Source organism: Daphnia pulex, chromosome 11, assembly GCF_021134715.1.
Source record: "Daphnia pulex isolate KAP4 chromosome 11, ASM2113471v1".
Lineage (NCBI taxonomy): Eukaryota > Metazoa > Arthropoda > Branchiopoda > Diplostraca > Daphniidae > Daphnia > Daphnia pulex.
Genome location: NC_060027.1, coordinates 364,091 through 381,923, shown reverse-complemented (window position 1 = coordinate 381,923; position 17,833 = coordinate 364,091). Strand labels below are relative to the sequence as shown.

At 43.9% G+C, this 17,833-nt stretch overlaps 1 protein-coding gene across 3 annotated transcripts; it reads left to right on the top strand.

The window, feature by feature from the left end:
* The first annotated feature begins 34 nt into the window (after positions 1-34).
* Positions 35-17,721, top strand: LOC124207215. Of its 3 annotated transcripts, none has more exons than XM_046604571.1 (11): positions 35-168; positions 711-943; positions 1,103-1,732; positions 4,791-5,204; positions 6,346-6,469; positions 7,784-7,956; positions 9,494-9,544; positions 13,190-13,328; positions 13,434-13,523; positions 15,840-15,841; positions 17,435-17,721. In XM_046604571.1, exons 3-11 carry the CDS (start codon positions 1,609-1,611, stop codon positions 17,482-17,484), a joined length of 1,167 nt encoding a protein of 388 aa, XP_046460527.1. In that variant the 5' UTR covers positions 35-168; positions 711-943; positions 1,103-1,608; the 3' UTR covers positions 17,485-17,721. The 3 variants fall into 3 exon arrangements, with proteins under 3 accessions (XP_046460527.1, XP_046460526.1, XP_046460528.1); XM_046604570.1 differs by having other exon boundaries at positions 51-168; positions 695-943; XM_046604572.1 differs by lacking the exons at positions 13,190-13,328; positions 13,434-13,523; positions 15,840-15,841; positions 17,435-17,721 and adding an exon at positions 10,777-12,089 and having other exon boundaries at positions 51-168; positions 695-943.
* The last annotated feature ends 112 nt before the right edge of the window (positions 17,722-17,833 follow it).

Genomic DNA, 17,833 nt, shown 5'->3' with positions numbered 1-17,833 from the left:
TCTCACACTTCCCTAATTTCTATGTTGTGCACCTCTTTATTTTATGTCCCCCAATCTAGAAGAAGTAGCTACAACCTTCAGCTTTAAGGCTTCAACGATTGGAAGATGATTCATCAATCTGTGAACAGCAATGTCAGCCTTATAGGACTGAATCAGCAGAAAACTATGGTAAGCTAAAACAAGTAAGACAACTACGACTAAGACAACCATCTCTGCTAAAATTGACGATGGGTGCTCTAGAAAGTCACTGTTTGTCAAGTATGAGCAATATGAATTGAGATTTTCTCACTTTCTGGAAGTTTTTCACTCGTATAAAGAGTCGACCACCCCTCGCTATTGATCCACGTGTGTGCCACCTAAACCTGCCACGAATTGACACACGACACTCGGGTTCCATTCGTTTCTTTCATTTTTTTACGGCAGCTAGCATTTGTTTTGTTTGACTGGCGATATTCGATTTCTTTCCCCTAGGGCTGGGTTTTCTGTTACCTGCGTGCTATCTGTTACACCTTGGATTCTATGCCACTGCGCGCCTCTGTGTGTGTTTTTCACATGTGTACACTGCGCCATGATAACATCTCAATTCCCTATTCTTTTGTCATACGAAAATCTTTTCCATATCACGAGTTCACTTTTCCTACTTTGAATGACACATTCTCTTTTTGACGTTTTAATTGTCTCTCTCTGACAACAGTCTCTTCTTTATTCAGGTATTTTATTTGTATTCCCCGTGAGCAGCCTGCGCGTCGTGTGTGGCTGTGGTGTGGTGTAAGATTACTTATCTCTCCTGACTACGAAAACATGGCGCAGCGTATTGCATTACCAATCAAGCTAATTGCTCGAGCCCTAGCCGACCGGAACACACAGCTTGGGACATGCAGCACGGGCTCCCAGGCGTATAAACCCCTCCAGCCGGATGGTCTACAAATGACTACGAAATGAGGTAAGCCGAGTCAGAAGTTAAAAAAAAAAAAAACATCCGTCCTGCTGAGTAAGGGGCTGACAACTTGTACAGGAGCCTGTACCAGCAGTTACAGTAGTAGTAGCGTCTGTGTACCGCAATTTATAATCTTGAATGAGGATATTATTCACTCTGGATTAGGAAGAAGCCATCCATGATGAATGACACCCCAAGACGGAAGAAGGGACTGCTATACAGTCATTCGATCTGCTATTATTCATCGTTTCCGAGACTCCCAGCTGGGCGGTGGCAAGTCAAGTTGAAGAGACTTTTGGCCAAGAAGCACGTTGAATGCTGTTTGTGTGTGTGTTTTTTGGCGAACAGCCTTTGAAACGCTACTAGATGGCTCTGACTTTGGCCAGTATAAGGAGCCGAGCCTTTTCCACCCGGAATCCCAAAATGGGTTGCACACTCTTCGTGATATAGACGGGTGAATCCGCTACCAGCTCCCGTCAGTTGCATACGTGCCGTCCTCACGGTCTGTTACATTGCCCGGCTGCCCACTCAGCAGGTCTTCCCTTTTAGCAAACCTCGTCTCCTGGTTTGGTTATCCGTGTCTGGCATTTTCAATTTGCGCAACAAACACGACAACATTTTATCTGAAAACAGCCAGCAACTCATTTTGCAGTTTCTTTGGCTCTGTGCGGATGCTGGATGGCATCTTGTGGATTAGGTGCATCCGCCACCGTCAGCGCTCAGCAGTTTACCATCGTCCAACCGGCCTCAACATGTCACCGCTCGTCTTCGTCTTGCTCTTCTTCACCGTTACAGGTAAATTAAAACACATTTTCTTTCTATTTGTTGAGCTGTTTGTTTCTAGTGTCGAAGAGATTTTTTTCGTTTATCCTGTTTTGATAATCGGTCACGGCCGCCAAAAAGTTGTGGCGGGACTTGATGAGATCTTCAATCCTCTTGTCCCTCCAGGGCGCGATGCTGTGGTTGTGTTAGTATATAAAGGCACGCGCTATTTTTGGGGGGCCGGTCGTGTCCGATTGGGTCAAATCGTTCGTGACAAGAAGCCAAAAACGATATTCTTTTAAACGACATTAGTGTGGCGATTTTTATTTTGATAGTTTTTAGAGGGTCTCCCATGGGGTTTTTAAAAAATCTGTTGGGGCTCAGTCACCCGAAAAAAAGAGATTTTGTTTAATAGCTTTGCGATCTTCTCATTACCGCTGCTCTTCCGTTTTATATTTTATATTTTTTTCCTTTTCTTAATTGTCGATTTTGATGTATCAAAAGAAGAGGAAGAACGATGGGGAAAAGCAACATAAAAGAAAAAAGGGAAATGTATAATGTTAAAGCAATATAGGACGTGTGCTATTAAGGAGCCGGGGCTTTCCGCCAGAACTCTACCAACTCCCTTCTACTTTTCCCCTTTTTTATTATTTTGTTCTTTTTTTTTTAATTTCTGGTTTTTCAATTTCTGAGATGAATTGACTTTGAAGGATCGCGAAAAAATGGAATCGATTTGTCCAATTCGATCGTTTTGTCGGTTGGGACTGGGGGTAGTAAGAGTTTTTGTCAGGTATAAAGGATGAAGTGGACCAGAGAGTATATCTCCGGTACATCCCCACAAAATGGTGGGGGAGATTGACGTCCATTTGCGAGAGAGAATCTTTCAAGAAGAAGAAGGGTTGGGAGGAGAGCTCAGAAAAGCAATTATTTATGATGATTAGATGACTCCTGGACTCTCTCTCTCCTGGCATCAACCCGAATAGGGAAAAGGCACAAAATTCAATGACTCATCGATTAATCGATACACACTTCCTTTTTTTTTTATTATTATTATTTTCTCTGCCACCGTCTTTATTTCCTTCGGGCTAGAGTCAAATGTGTAAGAACCCGAATTATTATATTTCTCTGCCTCTAACGTCCCCCTAGTCTCCCGACAGAACAGTTTTTTATTTCTTTAATATTCCAGACTTTAAACACGCAAGTCCCGAGCTCGGCAGACAGGCGTGTACATGTCGTCGGTCTAAATGTGTACGTAAAAACCTGTCGCCTTTTCTTTCCGTCGATATTCAAATCTGGTTTTGTGCGTTATAGGCCCCTCGCAATCTTCTTTCTTTTGGTTGTCATTCAAGTCTTAATGTCAAGTAAACCCGCACACAGGAGCTGCTGCTACTTTTTGTGTGTGTGTTACCCTTCCGGTTTGTAACTAGAAAAGGAAAATTTCTTTGGCACACGATGCGATGTGACGGGCCATGTTTCCAACTTCCTGATGTCGCTCCGATGTCACGCGAATGGGCATTGGCTTTGGTGGCGGCCAGCAGAGAGAGAAGCTGGGGACGAAACAAATCGCCAACCGTCTTGATGGATGATACATGTAGCTGCGTCGCTCTCTCTCTTGCCTTTTGCCCGGCTCCTGTCGTCCACCAGCCGCAGAGTTGTCTTCGTCTGCCGTGTGCCTTCCCTCCTTGACTACTTGGGCCTCGCAACTCTGGCACTGCTGCTGTGCGGATAATTAACTACCACGGCCATACGATCCGTCAGGGAGTGCCGATTAATGAAGGGTAGTGTGTCTCTCTCCGTCTTTGCTGCCTGCCTCCCTCCCCTACTTCCTATTGTATTGTTCGCGTCGTTATGTTGTGTAGTGGAAGGAGGGGTGGGATGTGAGTAGGAACTCTGGGAGTTTTATAGCGTGTCTATGGGGCCCCTCTACTCTGAACGAGTCACGTGACTCTCATTAAAGAAGCTTTGTACTCTCTCCATCGACTAGTATCTCTCTCGGCCCGGCTGGCTTGACTATACATGTTAGCCTCCTCCCATCAACTGCAGCAGACCGCCAAACAGCTAAAAGCGTCTTCGGTATATGTACGCTTAATAGATGCTCCTCCTCTGTATGTGTATACGCATAGTTAAATATAGTACCTATCGATTAGCCCCAATGGGTGGAGAAAGGAGGGTAGGATCCAGCCCGGGTTCAAGTTGGTCCAAAGTTTTTGGGGCTGAAAAGAAACCGGTTGATCCAGGGACCGAGGCAGAGAGATCAAACGGATCCTCTTTGATCACTTACCATTGATGATTGATCCCCCATTTGCGTCTGATTCACCTTGGTAACGTAAGTAAAAGAAGAAAAAACTGGACATTGTCCGGTCTCCTCCACGATCGGCGTCTCGATCAAAAGAGGTGGCAAGTTTTGTGTGTGTTAGTTATCAAAGATGTTGGCGGGCCGATTGGGCACGTCAGAGTCTGTTCAATTAAGTGTCTCTACCCAACTCACACAGGAGAGAGAAAAGGAGTGAACACACTGGAGCAGTAGAGCGAGTTTACCTAGGCAACCGGCGTTGACGGGATCGTCTTCTTTAAAAAAAAAAAGGCTTTTTCTTACCCGTGTGCACGCGTGCGTCGCCCGAGAGTGCTGCATCGGTCCCCCCTCTCTCTATAAGTCCAGGAGAGTTTTCAGCCGTAGAAAGTCCAGCACAACAAGGAGAGAAAGAAAAAAGCTTTTTCATAAAAAAGCTCCTGGTGAGGGAGTCCCCCAAGTCCGCCGTTCGTGACGGGATTGATCAATATCGGCCGCTCACACACTGCCAATGTCTCGGTCGTCTACACACGGGGAAACGGGCATCCACCTTGTCTTGTGCAACTCTTTGACACACACAAAAGAAAAAGGGAAATAGTTCTTTCTCTCTCCTTGGGGTCCGTGTAAATTTCCTGGAACTTTCTGGTACATACGTACACCTTGGAAAAAGTTTGGAAGACATTGGCGCCATATTCTCTCTCCGGTGTATTGTCATATTTCTCGTGACGTTGTTGTTGTTGTTGAAAACGGCAGGATATCGTGTGTTGTTGACTTGTCTTATATTTTTAAATTTTGTTCCAGGTAATGTTCCAGCGGTTTGTGGGAGTGTCAGCGGCGTGACGGATTCGGGTCCGATGCTCCAAATTGTGGAAATGCGTGTGCCGTCGGTGGTGGAAGACGGGTCGGCCACGTCCGTCATCCTCGACTGCGACTACGTCCTGCGCTCGGCCGACAAGAAATCGGAGCTGGTGGTCCAGTGGTACTTCCAGAACGGTTCCAGTCCCGTCTACCAGTGGATTCCGGGGAAAAGGCCGCAGGATCTCGGCGTGCTCAAGGGCCGGCTCAATCTCGACTACCGGGCCTCCAACGATCCGCACAAGCGGCACAGGGCACTCGAAATCCTCAAGCCTACTTACGAGCTGAGTGGCGTTTATCGCTGCAAAGTCGCCACCGTCGAAGAGGAGGCCGTCGCCGCCCGCACCATGATCGTCTACAGTAAAACTAAAACTACTTTTACATCATTTTATTCTTAATAGTTTGATGCGCCATTTTGGTATTTGGGGTAGTAGACGATACTCTTTTTTTTTTGAGTAATCATCATCATCAGATACACACTGCACAAATGATGCAGCAGCAGCCCTGGATGGTATAGATGTAAACTATTAAGGGGGGAGCAAACTCCCCGAGCATCATCCATCTAACTGCGAAAGCCCCCAGACTGTGTAAAACGGCGGTAGCCTCTCTCGGGAGCTTTATAGATGAGAGATGTAGGGCGTAGCAGCTGTTGGCTTTCCTTTGACACGAAATGGTTGAGGACCGTCTCTCTTTCTCCGTCCGGATGAAAAATATTGGCTCACTTCCACATATCTACATAGTCTCTATGTGTGTGTCGCCATCTCGGCTTCTACGGTAGGGGGGGCGTGGTGTAGAGAGTTTGAAAGAGTATTCAAGTAGAGATATTGAAGAAAAAACTGGTAGTATGAAAGATGAATCCGAAAATGGGAGTAGAGGATTTCTATATGCATTGTAGAGGGCGGGTGATTCACCGACTCTTCCGGCCGTAGGACTACTAGGAGGCCGGACCGTTCATCATTTGATTTTATTATTTTCTCCTACGTGTAACCCAACATCTTGTTATTTCTTTGACGGGATAATGTTTTCAATTTGGTTTTATTGTGTTAGCACGGGGAAGAGTTTCAGATTGAAATGAATCAAGTTATTGCACACATATTCCGCCGGATGACAAAGTATTGCAGGGATAAGCCAAAATGTACGAAAAGAAAAAAAAAAGGATAAGGAAATGATAAAAGAATTTGTAGAAGAGAAATGAGACACGGAAAGAAGAAAAAGGGAAAAAATGAGGAAAACAGATGGCAAGGACAGATCCACCCAGTATATCGTCCATCATCTTCTTTTACTGCTGCTGCCTTTGCCCTGGGGCTCCCAACATCATCATCATCATCGATGTGCTGGATTTTGTTGGAAATGCGCAACTTTTTTTTTTTTTGTGGGTTATTCTGCGTCGTGGAATTTCCATTTCCATTAGTCCGTTTTTCCGATAAGTCTTGTGTAATTTATTGGATAATTAAACTAATGAGACTAAATAACAATTAATTATTTTTTATTTTTTCATCAGCTCCGGCCCGGAATCTGGAAATATGGCACCAGAAAATGTCGTTTGACGCTGTCAATGTCACATGCCGAGTCGAAGGAATTTCGCCCAGGCCCAAACTTCAGCTCTACCGTGGAGACCGTCCAGGGTACGTTCGATTTTGAATAATGAGTTTATACCTCAATATGACGTAACTCTCTGCTGCCATCATCATCATCAGAATGATGACAATAATGTCTTTGATTATGATTGCTTCTTCCCTCCCTTGTTGTTCTTTTTGTGCGGAAGATATGGATGGAATCGATCTTTTGGGCGTGGACGGATCACCACCCATATGGATAGGGTGGGGGGGTATTGGGTCGGTTTGGTTTTTTCTTTCTGGGGTGGGGTTTTTAGGCGATAGATCGTCCATCACTTGTCGTTTTGGTCGTCGTCCACGTTGGCCCCGTCGCTCGCTTCTATTCTATCTGCGGGGGGCACCGCTGGCGATGATGGGCCAACTCCGATTCATCTTACTTAACTCTTTGACTGTCTTTCGGAGAGGGTGGTGTGTCTGTGTGTGTGGTGCTTTGCTGGCCGCGGTTTATTTCTCCTATTTTTAACGTCGCCTCCCCAAAATTATTTTTTTCTTCTTCCTCTATTGTTATTAAGGAGCTCGCTGGGTCGTTTCCTCAAGACTTTGTCTTTTTTCCTTTTTTGATTAATCGAACTTTCTCTCTAGAAATAAAAAAGACACTTTCTGTGTGTGCGGATGTCCTTCCGCCATTATACACAAGGCTCGCCACCAGTCTTCCATCTATCCGATTGGCGATATTTATTATATTTGAGGAAACCGAAGACCCCACACCCGAAACATTCTCCCACCTGGAGAGATGCTGCCGATGGTTAATAATACCTGTTATTGCTTCCGCACTCGGGGCTGATGGGATCTGTCGATATTTTTAGTCTGCATCGTGATGGATTTTTTTGCGTCGCCGAGAGTAAAAGTGGCGCAACTGCTGCCGCCGGCAGTGTCTGTGTGTGTGTGTTGGCCCAGGTGACGAAATCCCATCTCCGTTCTTCTCCTAGCCTCTGGATTGATGTCTACTCTGGCGTAATAAACTCGTTTGCTGGCCTCTTTTGCACCACCTCTATTTAGGCGGCTGTAGGGTTCGGTCCGACGTCCAATCTATAAAAAGTGCGGATGGAGGAATTGCTGGAGCAAGCTCGCTCCCCCCTTGAGCTAAAAAGTGGATGGATATCGACGGGGTGGGTGGGTCTCGAGTCATCGACAAAAGAGTTAGTTCCCGGGCCGGAGGAGACTTATCTAGTCCGCCATCCATCGAACGATCAAAAGAGAAAAGATATTGAAAAGTTTTGGGGTGGTTTTTATTTTCTATTATTATTTGATTGTGTGTGAATAATTCAAAAGCCTGGAGTAACTGATTTGATTTTGGTCGGGTAAATTTTTGTATCTATCCAGGGTGGAGATGGACGGAATGCCTGCCGAAGTGGTGAATCGACGCGGACTCTACGACGTGACACTCTACCGGGTCGTCCACGACCGCTCACTCCGCCAGGAGACGATTTTCGAGTGCGTCTTGTCCATTCCGGCCACGCAGTATCAAATCGCTCGGAGACTCATTTACTATCCAGGTCTCGTTTTATTTTCTTATTATTCAATTTTCTTTCCATCGACATTTTTTGGTTAGTGGGTCGAGTAAAGTGCTGGATGCCTATTCCGTAAACGTTGATCGATTCCGGCCGTATTTACTTATCCATTTTCCTTTTTTTTATTTATTATTATTCCCCCGAAACCAAAATCCAATACGCGCTGTGCATTTCTGGTGGTCGATTTTTTTTCACCGGGATTCTAATCTCCTTTTAACCGTTTTGCCCGCCGCAGAATAAACGAAGAGAGAAGTAAAAAAGGCCAACTGCAGTTCGTAGAAATTTGGGTAATTTGAAAAAATTGAATATTTCCCGCCCGTCCTAAATGAATCACCCCTCATCCACCCTGTCAGAAAAAGGGGAGGGACTTGATTGAATCCCGACGACGTTCACTTTGCGACCCGTTTTTTTCGTTCGTTCGTTCGTTTGTGAAAAAAAAAATGGCCGGAAAAGATTCAAAGTTTTTTGGGAAGATTGGCTCCCAAAACTAAATCGAAGCCCTTTCTGTCGCGGTTTCTTTATCAAATTCTTGAACAAAATTGGATCGATATCAACAACCTATTCACAGACATTTCCGATATATTCGACAACAACCCAAAAAAAAAGTTGCCTTGGCTGCTGGTTCACACACGCACAAGGCTAGGCTGGGCGTGGTCTGGGCTTGAAACCAAAAATTTCTCTCTATAAGAAAGAAAGACAAATCAAAAGTTTCTATCCCGGTGTCATTGTTTTTCACGAACAAATGAAACCACACGTCGATCGATCAAAATGATAACAATTATTATTCTTTGTGGTGGTGAGGTGGATTTTTGATTATTCCGATTTATTCAAGCCCATTCTTTGATTGAGACTTTTGATACTTCATAAAATGGTGGGAGAGAAGAAATGAAGATGGGGAATGGCGACCGAGGTAAAAGGGGGGAAATGGTGAAAGGGAGGCCGTTCCTATTCTTTGTCGAGATTCTTCTTTTTTTATTTTATTATTATTTTATGAAGAGAGCCATTTGATGTGCGCTTCCATCATCCTCTGAGCAGCCATTCAAGCTATATCACTTACCGTGGAGAGATCGGACCGTGAAGCACAACCTCTTTTGATCATTAATTCAACCCAAAAGGAGATTTCTTCTTCCCTCTTTTTATTTTCTTGTGTGCCTGTGTGTTTGCTGTAACCTAAAGAAAGAGAGAAAACTTTTGAAGGAAGAAAAAGAGCAAAGGAGAAACTACTACTGCTGCTGCCAGGGTTCGTTTTAAAAACTGCACCACTGCACTCGCCGTCGTTTTCAATTTTAAATGTCAACATCCTCAACGTCTTTTTCCCCCCACTCATAGTTTCTCATTTGAATGACAAATTGAAAATTATTCACTTCGCGGGGAGTGTCAGACGTCTGGGAGTTATTGCCGGCGGTTCTTTTGAATTTTATTTTTTGTGTGTGATTGGATTTTTGTAAATGTTTCTCCCATTGCATTTTATGACGGCTGCAATATGATTGTCATTTTCATTTTTAAAATTTCTTTTATACAGGTCCGGCGCCTATCCGGAGCAGCAGCAGTAGCAGCAGCAGTATAAGTTCAGGTAAAAGTTTTGGAAATTGAAAATTTTGGGACTTTTTTTTTTCTTCAAACGCCTAGACATTTGCCCGCCCTCTAGCACACAGCGAATAATAGCTCCATCCCCGCTAGGTCTACACATCGCAAGTTGACTCGCGGTACTTTTGTACCTATTGTGTACGAATATTCGCGTAAGGCTCCGTACGGAATTGACCCCACCAACTGCCATTGTGTGTGTGCGCCGGTCGACTTTTTTTCATTCCAGCGTCGCCCGTTATTTTCCCCTCACAAATAACCGCCAACGGGGCACCCAACACACGGCGGGGCCCAGCCCAGCCCAGCACACTCGGCGATCGATGAATCCGTGTGTTGTTTGATCAAACATTCTCTCTCTCCACAGCAAAGCGCATTCACGACGATCGGCAGGCAGCAAAGTCTTTCGTTGGTCTTTTTTTATTTTCTATTGAGTTTCCTCTAGCTCTGCTGGTTGTTTGTTACTTTTGAAATAGTGGAGCCAACAAGAAAATGATGACCACCCAGTATATAAACCCAAGACAGTTGCCTCTCTATAGGGTTGGAAAAAGAATGGGGGGGATATAGGGAAACATAGAAAAGGAATGTTTATGTGTGTGTATTTGGTGGATAGGAGAGAAGCTCTCGACAAAAATTTTTGGCTACTACTGACTGGCGGCTAGGGTAGGTACCTACAAGCAATATTAACTATCGATCGGTGCATTTGCTGGGCGGACAGAAGAAGAAAGAAATTCTCCTTGGCAAATAGAAAAAGAAAATTTCAGTCTCTCTCTCTCTCACTTTGAATAAGAGAAACAAGACTGTGCTAGACTAGACTATCGTATCAACTCTAATGCGTCTAGTGAGTTTGCATGCCGGCCCCGTATACTCGCCAACGTCTGCTGGCGTGTGTCGTTTATTGTTGTCGCCATTGTCACCAGAGTGACTGACTTGTTTGTTTGTCTCATTTCCCTACAACACGGACCCGAAAACAATGAACGGAAAACGATAGATCGATACGACTGGAGAGTAGACAAGACGTGAACTGAATCGGATCGTTTGCCCCTCTCGTCAGCTTATTCCATCACCATTTTTTGTTTTCAATTTAAATAGGAAAAAGGGGGGATAGAATAAGGGAGACGTTAATTTAACACGAGATCAAGTCAAGAGTTGTTTTTCTCTCTTTTTGAGCGATGCAGACTAATTTGAATTCTTGTTGTTTGTCTTGTGTGTCGTGCGAAACAGCCAACCGAAATCCTCACTTTGCCGACGCATCCAGCATCTGGATGAATGGTCGACTACTTCTTCTTCTGCTTGTCCTTTCTTCGTCTGTCGGCAAACTCTTCTTCTAGTCTTCCCTCATTACCATGACAACAACACCCTCCTCCCCCCCAAAAGAAACAGCATCGGCAGCAGAAGTAGAAGAAGAAAAGCTTCTTTTTCTTTTTTCTCCTGTCGAGAGAAAAGAGGGAGAGAAACAGCCGCATCCGCGCCGGATGGATGGATGAAAAAAAGAATTGCGTGGAGGAATCAAACAAAAGAGAGTAGCAGAAAACCGGATAGATCGTGTTAATCCCCTCTTCGCGTGTTTCCTTTCTCTCTCTATTATCTTCAGTCCCGTTTCTCTTTATTTTATTTTATTTTATTTTTTATTCTTTCGGTGGATGGGAAAGTATAAGAAAAGAATGGAAACAAAGAATCCAACGTGGGATTATATATGGGCAAATGCGCTGACTATGGGGTTAGACAACAAAAAAAAAGCCCACGACGGTGACGTCATGTACATAATTCAAGTGTGTATGTGTGTGAGTGTGCGAATTTCATGTGGCTGAACGGTGTCAGATGGGTATCACCAATTTCCATATTGGCGAAATCTAAACACAAAATAATAAGCGACAAACATTTTTAGTTTCAAATGTTTCCGGCTGTTATTATTTCATGCGATTTTGTGTGACGGGAGAAACCTGATGTCATATAGAGTCTGGCAAGTGTATACGTAGTGTGTATCGTTTGCATTTTGAAAAGGTTATTGGGCCATCATTTTCGCCCGGCGCGAATCCCCCCCATCCGTTTTTCTTTACTTTTTTGAGTTTCACGTCCAGCAGTCCAGCCGCTCGCGTGTTGTATCTTCACTCGGACGATGTTAATCCTTGTTGGCATTTCCCCATCCAATCTGCTGTATATAAAATGACGTGTATTTCCACCTGATTGGGTTTTTCTTCCAACATTTCTAGTCATCAATGTCGACATGAAATTGTGTCATTCGTTTTTCAGATTTTGAATTTTATTTCTTCAAAGTTTGGCCGCCATTTTTTTAAATTTTCTTTTCTTGCATTATTAGCTAATCGGTCTGTCTGTCTCTCTGCTCTACTCCCGACTTGTCTGTGTTGAGAATATCTCCCTCAACCCTTTCGTTTCTTTCTTGTTTCTTTCCATCCTCCCACGGGAGTCGCTCACGGACGGAGCCACGAGATGAGACCCGCACGCCAAAGTCATGCACGCATCTTATTTTAATGAAAAGGGAGAAACCACGCCACCGTGAATATGGCAATAACACACACACAAATAAATAAAGGGGGGATAGCATAAGCAAGTTACCCGGGTGGAAATAGTAGAGTACAAAAATGTGTAAAAAATGCGTCTGCTCCATCCATCCATGGCATCTCTCTCTCTCTCTCGTTTTGAGTACATTTGTAGAGATCCGGAAGGAACTTTTTGTGCGCGCTTAAACCCCCCCCCCCCCACCCCCTGCTGGCGTTTGAATCGTTTGAATTACGCGCGCTCCCACCACCACCACCACTCAAAAAACAGAATTTGTCGACCCCTTCCATCCATCCGTGTGGATTCATCCATTCATTTTCATCAGTCGAAAGTGCGTAAATGTTTCTCGTCCTTTCTTGTTGTGTGATGACAGCCGGGCTCCCTGGGATTTATTGACACGCAGGGCCCAGTAAACTTGTAATGCAACAACCGCCCCCCAAATTTCTCTCTTTGTGTTCCCGCTGGGCTTTCTTTTTAATTTCATTGGGTTATCCAAACGATTTAACGATTTACTTATATATATACTGGTCTCTCTCTATACGTACCCAATAACCAGTTGCCGGGGGCTCGGTTTAATCCGATTACATTTATGCAGTTGTGAGTTTGATTTATTATTTTTGGGTGGTGCTGGAACTCTCCCCTGGATGCGATTTTCTTGTGACACAATGTCTCCCTTCTCCTCCCCCATCTTTCTCCCAAGTTAAACATTTGTGTGAGATGTGCAATGTGTACATATGAAATGATGCGAGAAAATAATGTTTCCAACAACATCTCTGTCGGATAATAACGTCAAATACAAAATAAAAGGAAAACATGTACACTAACAACTTTGGTGGGAAAAAGTTCATATTTTTATTATTATTCAGTTTTCTATTTCGAATTTGATTTTTTTTTCTCTTTTAGGTTTTTTTTTTAATTTTAATTCAATTCGGACTTGGCAGAAACACACGAAGAAAAGAAAACAAACTTCTTGGGTTTTTTAATTGGATTAAAGTTTATGTTTATTTTATCGTTTTTCGCTTCGTGTCGTCTTATTGTTTTGTTTATTTTATTTTATTTTTGTTGAGAATTTCTTGTACTTGTAATTTGTTCGACCGAGTTTCTCTCTCTCCTCTAGGTCGAAATCCAATAAAGAAGAATCCCCCGGATTGCAGCACATACACTACGGCCGGAAATTGTGCTTACACGCACTCGCCGAGGAGGAGGCACTCCGGGCTAAAACAAAACAAGTCAACTTCGCAATTCAATAACAAAAGGTAATAAAATACTTCCCTCGTATAATATCATTTCTTCTTATTTAACCAAAAAAGGGGGAAAATCCAATTTGACTTTTCTATTTTCTTTCTTGTTTATTCTTAAAGGAACCAAACAGAAAAATGTCGCCACATTCTTCCGGCTGCCGGTAGGATCGTCTGCCTGGAAGGTCTGCCTGGAAGGAGAGATTTCGACTGGTGGTACTGTACGTATGGCAACTCTCTCCTTATGTCATCCGTGTTAAGACACTAAATAGGGGCGGCCAACAATCGTCGACATGTGGCAGAATGGAGCAAGACTCTATGCATGTAGAATCGGCCCGACGTCTACAGTTTGTGAGTGATAAGCCACTAAACATAGAAGGGGGATGGCTATTACATCACGGTAGGAGCTAACCGCCTAGTCCTCCCGAGTCGAAAGGAGCCAAGAAATAGGAGAAGAAGGAGGTAGAGAGAGAATGTGTTAAAGGGTTAGCAAACTGTAAATAGGAGATAGTGAGTGAGGAGGACCGTAGAAGAAATCCAGCTGCACACTGGCGTGTCGGACCGATTGGGAAAAAGAGACACGAGACTTGGCACACAAAAGTGTGTCCTCCGGCTCAGTCTCCCCTATTTGGATTTCATGTGTAACATGGGCAATGGATGGACAATGATTTCAACAAGCGTAGAAAGAGAAACGAAAGAGTCAATGTCTTCTGGGGAGGCTAAAGAATTTCTTCCATCTTTCTTTTGTATTTGTGTGCCGGCCGGTAATAATAGCCGGGCGTCACGGCACTAGTCGATATACTACTCGAGTCACACATACACACATTGTTGTTGTGTAGCTCTTTTGTTGTTTTGCCATTTTCTAAGCTGGCGGGAGTGTGTGCAACCGATCCACGGCGCCTCTTGTTCAGTTGTTGTTGTTGTTGTTGTCTGCCCATCTGTTTGGCGTCGCTCAGCATATAAAGATACTCCACTTTTATCGAAACAGATTTCGCCAAGTTTGTTTGCAAGTCCCGAAAAAATATTTGGAGAGAGAAACAACATTAAGGAAGGAATTGAAAAAATCGTAGGACTCGATGCGAGAGAAAAAAAGCCAAAGGCATCGAAATGATCCGATAAGCGTCGTGTGTGTTTGTTGGCATCGAGCCGTGTGTGCTGCCGAGTAAATCAAGTTAGCCCCCCCTACCAGCAGTGTGGCATACAGATCGTTCTCTCTCTCTATAATCTAGCGCTATCTGTAGAAAAAAGATCCTTTTTGCTCCTCCGTAGTCGTGTGTGTATGCACATCCGCTTTGCAAACACTTTTGAGGGGTAAAATCCAGCCGATTCGATCCTGTCGTCTATTTGTAGACTAGAACGAAAATCCTTGCTCTTATTCGCCGTTTTGCCCGAGATCCTTAAGTGGGAAATAGGGTGCAGTACATTTTTTACTAATAATAAGCGGCTTATCCTAAATATCAAATCATTTGAATTGCCCCGCCCCGCTGGTATGTAATACGTTACATACGTAGTAGATGGGAGTCGGCCGATTCCGGTTGAATTTTTCATCTTCTCTCTTCCCGCAGGATTTTTTCTTTTACGGGCGAACGATCACAGCAGCAGCAGTTCATCGTCACTCTGTAAAGGTGGCGATGACAGGGTCTCTATGCTTCCCCCCCACTAGTCAATAGAGACATAAAAAGGAGATCCTGCTAGAAGTATAAGTCATCATTCCGGCCCGCCATCGTATTAAATATACGACTGGTCGGGATGGTTGTGAGTGGCAAACAAAAACACAAGGGGTTATATATAAGTTTGTGTGTGTGTATTTCTCTGTGTGTGTGTGGGAAGCCAAGGAAGAATTGGGAAAGAAAAAAAATATCAAAAGGGGGTGGAGGAAAATAGATCCGCGTGCGGATTATTCCGGCTCTGAGAACCTGATAAAAACAGCCTTTTTTTCAATTCTTTTTGTTTTGTTTTGTTTTGTTTGTGTTTACACACTTCACGCTGGATTTTTATTAGCTATAACAGAGAGTCTCTCTGCATATACACACACACAAAGGATCGATCCTTATTTTTATTTTTATTTCTCCCCTATATGCTCGATGGGTACCAACTCGTTTGGTCGAAAGAAAAAGAAATAAAAATGGACGTCCGTCTGTGAATGCGGACACTTTGTATCTCTGGGTAACAGGCCTCTTGAAACGTGTCGCCAAAGTCATGTGCCGTACGTGCCACTCACGGGTGTTCGGACTAAATACATAAGGATCGGGGGAGGGCAGGACAATCTCGAGCATCGCCGTGGTAACCGCCTTGAGAGCTGGTCGTTCCAGAGTTCAAGAACTCGGCGAAAAAAACAAATTTTTTGACGAACCTTTTTTCGTTTTCTTCCGGTGAAAAGTGGTCGTTATATTTTTTTCCTCCGGATGATTATTTTTTTTTAATGAGCTCACTAAATTTGGTTATGTTTTATTTTAAAAAGAAATAGTTACTCGAGAGTGTAGAAAAAGTGTCGGCTGTTTTGATTGTGTCAAAGCGGATGAGGCGGAGGCGTTCAAAGTAGTTGTTATACTTTTTTCTTCCTGAATCCAGGGAGACGTATAACTTTGACTTGAACTTGAACAGCTGGAGAAATAGCCTAGTTGGCTTGATTATTGATCTTGTGTGTAATACGACGAGAAGATTTGATGGGCCAAAGTATTGTGCTCAAAGATGAGACGAGCACTTAGCGAAATGACTTTGGTTTATGCCCTCCTCCACCCCGCTAGCCAAATCATTTGGCTGATGGATATGTTGCCAGGAGTTTTCTCTCTATTCACCTGCGTCACTATTCTTAAAATCCTACAGTTGCGCTCCCGTTAAATATCAAACGTCGAAACATTTCTGGGTCTTCCAAAATATGCGACGGGCGATTGAATATCAGTCGAGAAAACCCTATACTGGGAAATTGTAGGCCATCCGATACACATTCAAGCCATTCAAGCCTTTTTATTTCAAATCTTTTTTGGATTCAAACAGATTTGCATTGGGCCAGCGATGGGCCAGATGCGAAAATCACCAGCTGATGAATTAGCGCTCACGTCGTATAGCTCAGATGTATATTTCTACGCAATCTCAACAGTTTAAAAATAAGGCTTCCAATAGAGAAATAGAGAGAGAAGAACGGCCTGGATGGATCGTCTATCCTCTTCCCAGCAGAGCGGATTATCAATCCGGCCAGCCCTACCAAAAAAAAAGGAGAAACTCGATCGATTTTTATTTTTTTTTCAGATTCTCTCATCATGGCTAGAAGGGGAGAGGGGGGTTTGATTCTTGTGATTTTTTTGTGTGTGTGTTATACTCTATATATACTAGTGTGTACACTATAGCTGTTGGCTGGCAGTCAACTCCTGACGACCCTGCTGCGCTTATCAGATGGGAGGCAACGAAAAAAGGAGAAACTACTATACTACCACTGCTGGGCTGGGCTGGGCTGGCCCTATAAGGGAATGAAACGAAAGATAAAGGATTGCTTCTTCCACCCTTTTCTCTAGCCGTTAGCTCATCGCCCACGCCTTCTCCTAGCCAGCCCGTCGACAACAAAACTCGCCCAGTCTATACATTTTCCTCCCCAGCAGCAGCAGCAGACTAATATACATGTACACATTACAGTCGAAACTGTAAACAAACAAGCCCGAGAGAGAAGTTCCCGATGCCCTTTTACAAACAAGAAAATCAAGACTGGCACACACACCCGCCATTTTTATAATGAAAACTGATTTCAAATTTTCGTAATGAATGTTTGGGTTGTTGTCGGGAAACCTCGAGCTGTGCTTTAATCTAATTTGCGCCAGAGCGAAAGAAACAAAACAACCCAAAAGAGCAGCAACAGCAAATAAGTTTTTATACGCCCGTGTGTGTGTGTGTAGGCTGCGCATTGATTTCCTCTTTTCATTTCCGGTGAAATTGCTATTCGAGTTTTTCTTTTGTTTCGCTAACCTTTTGCAGTCGATCACGAGTGGGATTTCTCGTCTAGAATTTTGATGCGTCATCCATCGCCTTGTATATTTTTATTTTCTTCTTTTTTCTTCTCTTCTTCCGGTTTGGGTTGCAGTGACAACAACAACAGCAGAACAACTTATCCCTTATTATTTATGTTATTTTAGGGCGACCGCCGGTCAGCACTCAGCACATATGTGACCGTCGGTGCCTTTAAACGCGGAAAACTGCCGAGATTGGATGGAAACTGTTGGACTGGGTCTTCACTCGCCCCATCTTGATTACAGCCGCCCAGCAGCTGAAATGATTCTCTCTCCTGGAAATAATTCAGACAGAGTGGTGGAACAGGCAAGGCAACCCCCCCGTTACGAAAAAAAGGAAAAGAACAGCAGCAGCACAAGTCGGCGGACGGACCGGGTTAATTCATCTCTTTCGCCCGTCGGTCCATTAACAGTAAGCGCCCGGCTCTTTTCTCTCTTGCATCTTCCGTGCAGATGGTTCCTTCTTCTTCTTCTTTCGCATTCTTTTAAAAACAACAAAACAAAAACAAAACAAAAATAATTCTA